The sequence below is a fragment of the Dendrobates tinctorius genome, unplaced genomic scaffold (genome assembly GCF_039654945.1).
Source record: "Dendrobates tinctorius isolate UK_male_01 unplaced genomic scaffold, ASM3965494v1 ptg000044l, whole genome shotgun sequence".
NCBI lineage: Eukaryota > Metazoa > Chordata > Amphibia > Anura > Dendrobatidae > Dendrobates > Dendrobates tinctorius.
Window position 1 is genome coordinate 19,635,938 of NW_027361712.1, and position 11,410 is coordinate 19,647,347.

General features: G+C 43.9%; 1 protein-coding gene across 1 annotated transcript in view; it reads left to right on the forward strand.

Moving 5' to 3' along the window:
* The window catches only part of LOC141089100 (polyadenylate-binding protein 2), a 50,807-nt gene extending 39,830 nt beyond the window's left edge, over window positions 1–10,977 (forward strand). Inside the window, exons 5-7 of the mRNA XM_073575388.1 lie at window positions 4,792–4,879; window positions 9,243–9,391; window positions 9,482–10,977. Of these exons, the coding sequence (XP_073431489.1) occupies window positions 4,792–4,879; window positions 9,243–9,391; window positions 9,482–9,521 (277 nt within the window). The 3' untranslated portion in view covers window positions 9,522–10,977. The remainder of the gene's footprint in view (window positions 1–4,791; window positions 4,880–9,242; window positions 9,392–9,481) is intronic.
* Window positions 10,978–11,410: the final 433 nt, after the last annotated feature.

The following is an 11,410-nucleotide window of genomic DNA, read 5'->3' on the forward strand; positions in this document are numbered from 1 at the left end:
GCGCCGTGCGCGCCAAAATCCGAAAAGTTTGATTTTGGCGCGCACGGCGCACCGTCAAAAGTGCGCAGCGCAGGTCAAAGCGCAACTAGCGCACGGCCTGCGCACGATCGGCGCACCCTATGCTAAAGATAGGGTGCGCCGATCGCAGGCGCCGCTGTCCGCTAGGAGGCGGCGCTACAAGGAAGGGGCGGGCACGCCGGGCAGAGAGCCGGATCGGGGGCGGAGCTACCCCCGGCCGTGCGTGCGCATAAAATGCGCTAATGTGAAACCGGCCTTACTCACATCAATGCTTGTATGACAAGTTAGATGAGGCATTGCCACCTCACCCTTTCAAATCTTATGTATTATGATCCACAGGGTATTGTGCAACATTTACTCATTTATTCAGAAACTACTTGCCTAGCATTCACTGAGTATGTTGTGGTCCATGTCCATCCCAGGTTTCTTCTGGCCACCATCTAGGTTTTTTGTCCTTGTTGGTGGTTGTCATGTCTTTTTTTTTTTTTTTTTTTGTTTTTTTTTGTTTTTTTTAACATTAATAAAATCTTTGATTTTCTATAATTCCTGCTAGTCAGTAGTCACCATATCTAGGTGTGAACAATCCTGACCTACAGAAACCTGCAGAAACTTTAGGCTATGTGCACACGTAGTTTTTTGGGTGTGCAGATTTCGTCAGTGGGCACACGCGCAGACCCCCCTGGGACTCCTCTCTACCGCCCGGTGCTGGTAATTATTACCGCTTTTCCGCTATATGCGTTTCTGCTTGATAGTGTGCACCAACCACTGAGGCATTTGTCTAACCATTTGGTGGGGCAGATATATAGTGACATCTTCCCTTTATTATTTTAGCGGTTCTCTGACTATTAGTCTTAGGGAAGAGCAATAATGTGAGTAGGGCTGGTAGGTCTGTAAATGAACATTCAAGATGTTATGATATAATGTTAATCTTGTATGCCTATCTATGTGGGGAGATTTCAGTGTCCTTTTGGACTATATTATTTAAGTCTCTTAGGGAGGTCTGCTATGTTTCCCATGGTACGTGGATCATTTTAATGCACTATCGAGCACTTTTTTTGTCTGGGATCTGTTTGTGTCCTAATAAAGATATATATATTTTTATATCGGATCTATAGTCGTTCATTAGTGGTTTTCCACTCCCCCCCCCTTCTTTATAAGCGATAAATCTGCAGACTTAAGAATCCCCCCAACACATGCACTGTGTGCTGGGGGGGAATCACTGGTTTCTGAGCCGGGACCAGAGGGGTACATGTGTTATACATACTCCCAACCAGAGCCTGTCCTGTGGATGTGGCCTCGCCCCATACACTTGAATTGAGTGAGGCTGCACCCCAACTAGTGATAAGGCTGTCCAATGGGTGTGGCTGACTAGAGGGCGTGGCCTTACACCATACAAGTGTAAAGAGCGAGGCTGTTTCCACTGGATGGCCTCTTGCTGGGAGTATGCATAACTCGATATACCCTCTAGTCCCGGCTTGGAAACCAGCGAATCCTCCCAGTGCATAGTATGTGAGTGCAGACTTATCGATTTTGACCGAACACCCTTATTGACAGCAAGTCCTGGTATATTTTGCAGGTTTTGTATGAAATTCCAGATCTCACTTTATATCAAGCAATCCATGTCAATCTTATACATTTGTAAACATTCCCAACTTCATAAATGGGTATTGTTGGATACTGCTAGTATTTATTTACTAGCAATTTACATCTTAAGGATTCAAATTTTCATCTTGAAATTTTCATGTGTTCTTGACACTAATTTTCTGGTTTCTAGCTCGTTCCCTTGGAGACCAACCACCACTGATACACTGAAGAACACATGCAGTTCTCATAAGCTCCTTACTACTGAGATTGTAAGCACTGTTGCTACTGGCCCAGAAGACTGGTTCCTTCCTAATCCTGGCCAACTTCAGTGTTGCATACTAGACAGCAGTGGTCAGCCTCCTAGACAGCGAGATGTAAAGTACTACTAATGTCTCAAGACCAGTTGAAAATTAATAGGCCATCAATTGCAAAAGTTTCTTTTTAAAAAGTACTGACTGACAATATCAATCAACAATGTTAATTTGGGTCTGAGAACAGTATCTGGCGTACATAATATATTGTGTTAAAAGGATGGCAGTTTCAATCCTTTTTTCATGCTTGACTATTGCAGCTTAGTCTGCATGAAGCAATTATATGGGTGCTATCAGATACGTAAGGGTTTTAGGAGTTGGACACAAGCTGCAAATGTAACAACAATTAGGGTATCTTGCCACGTTCAGTATTTGCTGTGGATTGGATGCTGCTTACAGCCACAGTGGCCAGATGTTACAGCATAGTGGAGGGGATTTTATGAAATCCCATCTCCACTATGCTTTCAAAGACGCAGGTGGCCGACCCACGTATATGCACATGCGGCACATTTTTCTAGACCGCAGCATGTCTATCTTGCAGAGACGCTCAATCCCCACAAGATAAATAGCACTGTTCTATGTATAGGATGCGGTCATTCCGCATCTGTTCAATGAACACATGCGGAATCGCCATATGTACAAAGCCGGCAGAGCGGGCATGGCCTGCCTCTAAAGTGCTGCCGATTCTGGACCGTGGAGACACCCTTAAATATTCCACTTACTCCTCCTTGTATTCCACACATTTCACAAAATTCTTTTAGTCGCTTTGCTGTCACTTCCTGTGTTTGCAGGTATCGCTGCTGAGGGTTTTTACACTTAGGCTATGTGCACACGCTGCGGATTGGTCTGCGGATTTTTATCTTTGGAACCGCAGGTAAAATAACCTGCGGTTTATCACCTCTACAATGGAGGCGATGGTAAACCACAGCAGAATTCGCAGAAAAGAAATGACATGTCATTTCTTTCTGCGGAATCAAAACCGCAGCTTTTATGCAGTTAAAAATCTGCAGCATGTGATGCGGATTGTAAATCCCATAGACTAACAACTACTATACACTGTCTGCAGAACTGCTGCAGATCTGCAGCAAAAGCCGCAGCGTGTGCACATAGCCTTAGCATCATGTACTTTTTAATAAAAAATCATTTTTTAACCTCCAGATTCCATCATTCAAATAACTGATGACGAATGTCATAATAAATCCATAGTTTAAAACAAAGTCTCTCACTTCAGTTCCCTAACCCCAAAGCCCAGCATTCCACAGATGACCACTTTCATTTTCAGAACAGTTCTAGAATAACTGAGTATAACATTCGTAGGAGGGGGAATAAAAAGAGGACTAGCAATTAAGGCTGTGTGCCCACGATGCGATTTTTAAGCGTTTTTGCCGTGATTTTCGGCGCAAAATCGCTGCGAAAACGTTTAAAAATCGTGTACAGAACGCACCCCATGCATTCCTATGGCATTCAGCACATGCTGTGCTAATTCTGCGCTTTTTTCCGCGGTGGAATCGCATCATGGAAAAAATCGCAGCATGATCATTCTTTTGTGCGGAATCGCAAAGAATTACCGCGATTCCGCACCCATAGGAATGCATGAGAACCGCTTACTTCCCGCATGTGGCTATGCCCACCATGCGGGAAGTTAAGCGTCTCATGTGCAGTTGGTACCCACGGTGTGGAGGAGAGGAAACTGTCCTCCAGGCCCTGGGTACCATACCCCTGTTAAAAAAAAAAAAAAAAAAAAATCGGGGTATATTTACCTTCCGACGTCCCGCGCTGCCATCCCGAGCCTCAGCGTTCCCAGTAATGCCTTGCGGCAAGGTCCTGTGATGACGTAGTCTCGCCAGATCGCTATAGTAACGAGAGACCGTCATCACAGGTCTCGCAAGGCATTGCTGGGAACGCTGAGGCCCGGGATGGCAGCGCGGGATGTCGGAAGGTAAATATACCCCGATTTTATTTTTTTATTTTTTTTTTAATTTTTTATAATTTTTAACATTCTAGCTTTTACTATTGATGCCGCATAGGCGGCCTCAATAGTAAAAAGCTGCTCACACTTGTCAAACACTATGTTTGACGAGTGTGACCAACCTGTCAATCACTTTCCAAGCGATGCTTCAAATCGCTTGGAAAGTGCTTGAGAAAATCGCACAGGAAAAAACGCGTGATTTCTGGGAAGGAGTCCGGTTTTCACTGTGCGTTTTAAAACGCTACGTGGGCACATAGCCTAAGGTATAGCATTGCAAATATTCTGTCTCTAAATGGATTTGTGGGCAGCCCTGGAATATCCAACCAAGGGCTCCATATTGTAGCAAAGTTGCAAATGGTTACATTTATGGTAGACTCCTGCTTTCCAGATTATAATTTTGTTGTAGTTCCCCCATAGATGGAGGCTGTGTCTAATGAGATGCAAGACTTGTAAACAGCCATGGGTCAGGAATGACCAGTCTCTCCTCATCCTTATTACATTGGAGAGTTTGTCGTTTTATTTGAGCATGTTTATGCCATTAATTCCCTGATCATGGTTTGTACTTTACAAAATATGGGGTGGTGGGGACTCAACAAGCAGTGTTATGTAGCACATATAACAATTGTGGCATAAGGATCATGTTAAAGATTTCCTCTTCCTATAATTGATAGTGGGAGTTGAGACCATGCACTGAACTTAGTTACAAATTTATCTAAAATGTCTGTGTAAAGTTCCATATTCTCTAGGCTTGGTATTGACACTTATTCCCAAGTATTTCACCTTGTCTACTACTTGTAATTAAGATGGTTCCACTATTTTGGAATGGGGCAAAGGGTCTACTGATGCGTCGGACTCTTCTTTAATTAGGTGTTTAAATGGGTACTGGATTTCAATTAACTGTTTCTGCAGGTTTGCCTACATTGAGTTCTCTGATAAAGAATCTGTTCGGACATCCATGGCATTAGATGAGTCTTTGTTCAGAGGTCGACAAATAAAGGTAAGCATATTCCGATTGCATTATCATTGGTTTCATAAATTCACTTCATTTTCTGTTTCCAAATCACCATCTGGTCAGTTTGAAGGGGGTAGATGGTCTTCTGGTCAAGAACACTGGTTTTCATATGGAACTACAAATAAAGTATACTAGTGGCTACATTTCTTGAGGCTAAATTGCTGGGTTGTTAAAGAAGTATTTTTTGGGTGCCATTATCCTTGGTCGTCATTCCTCCTGGTAAATTACCTTTGATGTGGTTTTTGCAACAAGAAGTCTAATTTCTTCTGGGTGCAGGATTAAATAGTTAACACTTATTGTGGGCATGGTGTTACTTGATAGTGACTTTTTTATAGTTTTTTTTTTTTTTTTTTTGTGAATATAGATCTCTCCTAATAAAATACAAAACAAGCTGCCCACTCTCCTCCCACATGCTCTCCCTCTCTGCTTCTCCTCACTGCTGGTGACATATCTCCCAACCCTGGACCCCCACAGCTCATACCTCCCATTACTATCCCCTTCTATCATTCCCAAACCAACACAAACACCAGAAATCTTTCCCACCTCAAATCCATGCCCCTGACAACCACCACCCTGCTCCCACTCTCTGGATCACTCTGGAATGCTTGCTCTGTCTGCAATAAACTCCATGTGATTCACGACCTCTTTATCTCTCGTAACCTTTCCATTGGCCTCACCGAAACATGGTTGATACCCTCCGACACTGCCTCCACTCACTGCGCTATGTTACGGCAGCCTCCGCTTCAACCACACTCCTCGCCCTGGCAACAGACATGGCGGAGGAGTGGGCCTTTTCCTTCTAACTGCACCTTCAACCCAATCCCACCTCTTCGCTCCCTTGTCCTCCACTCTTTTGAAGCCCACTCAGTCTGCATCTATTCTCCCTCCAAGTGGCCATCATATACAGACCTCTGGGCCTGACCACTGCCTTAATTGACCAATTCTCTACCTGACTCCTTCACTTTCTCTCTTCTGACATTCCCACCATCATCATGGGTGACTTCAACATCCCCGTTGACACCCACCAGTCGGCAGCCTCCAAACTCCTGTCCCTTCATCTTTTGGACTTACTGGTTCTCAGCCACCCACACAGACGGACATACACTAGACCTGGTCTTCACCCACCTCTGCTCTTTCTAACTTCACCGCCTCCCCTCTCCCTCTATCTGACCACTATCTACTCACACTCATCCCTGTCCTCCTCACCTGTCACCCATGTCCAGCAGCATGCGCAGCCCTGCAGAAACCTCACATCTAGACACTTGCACACTCTTACTCTATTCTACCACTGTCCTCTGTATCCTCACTCCACGACACTGACACTGCCACTAGTTTCTACAATGCCACTCTTGCATCAGCCATCGACTGTCGCCCCTGTCATGCATAACAGAGTGTGACAAATCAATAGACAACCCTGGCACAATAACACCACTAAAGCTTTGGCAAGCATCCAGAATTGCAGAACAGCGCTGGAAGATAACGCATTTGCAAGTCGACTTCACTGAACTCAAACAAGCAACACTTGCATTCAAATCAGCTCACCTCTGCTAAACAGGCCTTCTTTACATCCCTTGTATCTTCTTTATCCCACAACCTCAAACAGTTGTTCAATACTTTTAACTCCCTCCTCTGACCACCACTGCCCATTCTGACTTCCCTAATCTCTGCTGAGGACTTTGCTGCACACTTCAAAAACAAGAGAGACCAAACATGGCAAGTCTTTATTGCCCAACCACCACAACCCCTTTGTATACCAGACCAATGCCGAAACCCCATAACCTCATCTAACATCACTGAAGGGGAGCTTGCTCATCTTCTCTCCAAATCACACCTCATCACTTGTGCACTTGACCCCATCCCACCACCACTCTTATCCCATCCTAACCCACCTCTTCAATCTATCACTAACTTCTGGTACCTTCCCTTCTGCTTTCAAACATGCCACAATCACGCCTTTCCTTAAAAAGCCAATCCTCGATCCAACAGCCATGTCCAGCTATCGCCCAATATTGCTGCTTCTAAACTGGAGCAGCATGTCCATGCTGAACTTTCCTCCCACCTCTCCTCTAACTTGCTCTTTGACAATCTACAATCTGGCTTCCGCCCTCATCATTCCACGGAGACGGCCCTGACCAAAATTACCAACGACCTACATACAGCCAAAGCTAACGGACAATACTCTATACTCCTCCTTCTAGACCTGTCCTCTGCTTTCGACACAGTTGACCACTGCCTCCTACTACAGATCCTCTCCTCCTTTGGCATCAAAGACCTTGCCCTATCCTAGATCTCATCATACCTTTCCAACCGCACATTCAGTGTCTCCCACTCCCACACTACCTCCTCATCCCACTCTCTGTTGAAGTCCCCCAAGGCTCTATTCTAGGACCCCTACGCTTCTCAATCTATACACTTGGTCTGGGGCAACTCATAAAGTTCCATGGATTCCAGTACCACCTTTATGCTGATGATACTCAGGTCTACCTCTCTGGCCCAGACATCACCTCTCTGCTCTCCAGAATCCCAGAGTGTCTATCAGCCATATCCTCCTTCTCCTCTCGCTTCCTCAAACTCAATGTGGACTAATCTGAACTGATCATCTTTCCCCCATCTCACAGATCTTCCTTACCTGACCTTTCTATAACAATTGACAACATCACGCTTTTCCCGGTACCAGAGGTCTGCTGCCTCGGACTAACCCTTGCCTCTGCCCTGTCCTTCAAACTGCACATCCAAGCTCTCTCCACCTCCTGTCGCCTTCAGCTCAAATATTTCCAGAATCCATCCCTTCCTCAACCCTCAATCTACTAAAATGCTTGTGCATGCCCTCATCTCCTGCCTTGACTATTGCAACATCCTTTTCTGTGGTCTCCCTGCTAACACCCTCGCACCTCTCCAGTCCATCCTCCACTCTGCCGCCTGACTAATTTCTGCTCCCTACTCCTCTGCTTCTCACCTCTGCAAATCTTTTCACTGGCTCCCATTCCCTCAGCTTTTCAAATTATGAATACTGACCCACAAGACCAACTATAACCTGTCTCCTCCATACAACTCTGAACTAATCTCCTGATACCTTCCCCCACGTAATCTCTGGTCCTCCCAAGACCTCCTTCTCTCCACACTTATTCACTCTTCACCCAACCGCCTCAGACTTCTCCCAAATAGCCCCCATCCTCTGGAATTCCCTGCCCCAACACGTCCGACTATTAACCACACTCGGATCCTTCAGACGGAACCTGAAAACCATCTCTTCAGGAAAGCCTACAGCCTGCAATGATCCCCGCTACCTCCTCACCACTACTGAAGCTACTGCCTCACCATCACTGGAGCTGCTGCAACCCCCCAACCTACTGTCTCCTTCCCCACCATCCTGTAGCATGTAAGCCCAAAAGGGCAGGGTCCTTTCTCCCCTCTAAATCAGTCTGTTTGTTTACTGTAAGTGATATCTGTAAGTTGTATGTAACACCTTCTCATGTACAGCACCATGGAACCAATGGTGCTTTATAAATATAACTTTGTGAGTTTTGAACACTTGGTTCATGACACTATTTGGCATGCTAATACCTTGGTAAACAGGCAGTACCCAATGTGATCAGATGTAATTGCTTGACCCACTGAAACTGTGGGAACTGGTGAGAACACGGTTTAACCACTTAAATGCTACTGTAGCTATTGACAGCTGCATTTCAGTGGTTGGCGGAAGCCCAACCCGGTCGCCAGGAAGCTGATGTGTTCATGGCAGTTTGGGCCTATCTATGGCCTGCAAAGCTGCCTTTTTAGTCCTATTAGACCATGGCAAAGGGGAGAAACATCACAACTGATTATTATTCTACAGATAATGTTATAATGTAGGATATCACAATTGTTCCTCCTGACTGTAAGCTGGTAATAAAAAGAAAAAAAAAAAAAAACATAGAAGGGAAACATAATGTGTCATCCTAGCAGATAAAATGGTACAGATACTGACTCTAGCATCCAACTTGATTCCTAGCCTTCATTGAGAATTTGTATGTACTGCTTCAAATTGCAAGTTGCATCAGTGGAGCATCAAGTGATCAGCTAAAGAGGAGAAAGCAGGAGATTGCAATGCCAGGAAGTTCACTGCATATGAGGTGCAGAAAATAATAAAACTTTTTATTTTCTATAACTGCACCCTCCAATTATGTAGTGCTTGTTTATAGTGGTGGTCTACACTTAAGAGATGATGCTTGGTAAACTGCAAGAAATCTGTATCAAAGGAAGTAACATGTAGATCTGAGACAAAGAACCTTTCTATATTGAACTCCTGTGAAACCTAGAATAAGCATGAAACTATAGCCCTGAATTTTCTAATTGATCTGTCTTTCAGGTGGTTCCCAAAAGGACTAACAGACCTGGTATAAGTACAACGGACAGAGGGTATCCACGGGCAAGATACAGGGCAAGAGCATCTTCCTATAGCTCCCGTTCCAGGTTCTACAGCGGCTACACAGCAAGGCCCAGAGGACGCGCGTACAGGTCTGGGGAAGGACTGAAGTAATGGTGACTGTCGGTTGGGAGTAGAGTGTATATTATGTCTCTTGCTTACCCTATGCTTATCTTTTTCAGGGGACGGGCTCGAGTGACATCATGGTATTCTCCTTACTAAAAAAAAATATATCTTTAGGAAGACCTGAAAGGCAAAAAACACAAAAAAAATGAAAAAAAAGAAGACTGGAATGCATTTTAAGAGAATTGATAACATGAGCTCCTCTGTGGGCCATCCTTTTCTCATTTTATCCCCTGCCCTCATGTACAGGCTTCAAACACCGTGTCAAGTTGGGTTTGATAGTCCAGGTTCCTGAATCTTAATCTATTTTGGGGAATATAGGTGATTACAGTCCTTAAGTGTGAGTGTATGATTTGTCCCTGGGTTACTTGGGGTCTGATTGTTCCATGTTGGGGGAGATAAAGGGTTATAATGTAATGTTGAATGGTTCCCAGTGTAACTTTAGATATGGGGAGGGAGGGTGATGTCTGCTAAACATCCTGCTGTTTTCTTTTTTTTTTTTTTTTTTTCTTTTTTTTTGCGTGTCTTTATCTTTACAGGTTTCTTTCTATGGGAGAAGCTTGCTTCCTGGACACTCAGCTGCCCCCTCACATCAGCCTTTTCTTTAGTTTTATTCTAGCTCAGATTCCTGCAAACTGTTGAAGAAGCAAGCTCTGGGCATCTTTTGTGTTTTTAGAATGGTTTCGTTTTTTGTTTTTTTGAGTTTTTTTTATATATAGTGGCAGGCAGGGAAAAAGAGAAAAATAAAAAAATGGAAAAATGGATTGCCTGTTCTGTTTAGTAAAATGTTAAATCCAGTATAGCCTGTTAGTAAAATGTTAAATCCAGTATGGCCTGTTACAACTGCAAGTTGTGTCCTGATTGGGGTCTCCTGACCAGAACTACCTGTTTTATATGCCAGTTGCCCTGTTAGTCAAGGTCAGAAGACAGGCCCTAATGGACCATAAAATAGTCACTATACGCTTGTGTGATTGCGCTTTTATGTAACAACATAGTGATGAGCACAAGTGCTTGTTACTCAAGTTTGCCTAGGGTGCTTGGGTATTGCGAGTGTTCCTGTGACATGTTTGTGGCTGATAAAGAGCCACAAAACACAAAGGATTGACACACTGGCAATCCTCTGCATGTTTTGTGGTTGTCTTAAAAGCTGTGAAGGCTGCAGGGATGCTAAATGTCACTCGAGCACCCTAGGCAAACTAGTAACAAGCACTTGCACTCATCACTACTAACAAACCACGATGTAACGACAAATCTGACAACGACCTCCTTTATTCTCCACTTAGTATCTGCATAGTGGCTTCTGTTCCAAAATAAATGCACCAAGTGCTGGGTCTGTTGTGTTGGATACAAAGTTCTCAATCTTTTGAGTCTTCTGGGTTGTGTGAAAGTTTCCCTAGTTGTAATTTTAAACATTGACAATTTTGGAATTTTAAAAACCTGTAGTATGAAAAAGGCTCATCTAATGACAAAAATGCAAACTTAAAATCCTCCAATGTGCTGCAGTAATGGATGAGAATGAAGTGTTAAATGGTTATTAAAGTAAAACTAAAAAACAGGCTTTTTTCCTCCAGTCTTCAAATTCCTGTCTGTTCTCTATGTAGAGCTGGCACATTGTGACATTGGACTTTCAGTATCAAGAACCACCACTGTCTTGTTAAAAAAAAAAAAAAAAATTGTACAGTACTGGTCAAGTTTAGCTAGAATTCAGACTAAAGGCAGCAAAATGCAGAATAAGTGTGTTAAATGCCTCAGTACCCTTTTTGGCTTCATTCACACATCTGTGGCATGTTCATCGCTTTGTTTTTTTTTTCCTCTTGTCCAGTACACTGACCCATAGTCTTATTGAGGCATAATTAAAAAAAAAAAAAGCATCAGTTTTAAAAGTAAAGCAGTGTCTGGTCTGTGGCTCCAAGAATGTCCCAATTAGTTTTGCAGCCAAGACTTTGCCAGTACAGTCTGTCACACAGATGGAACACATTGTTTCACCT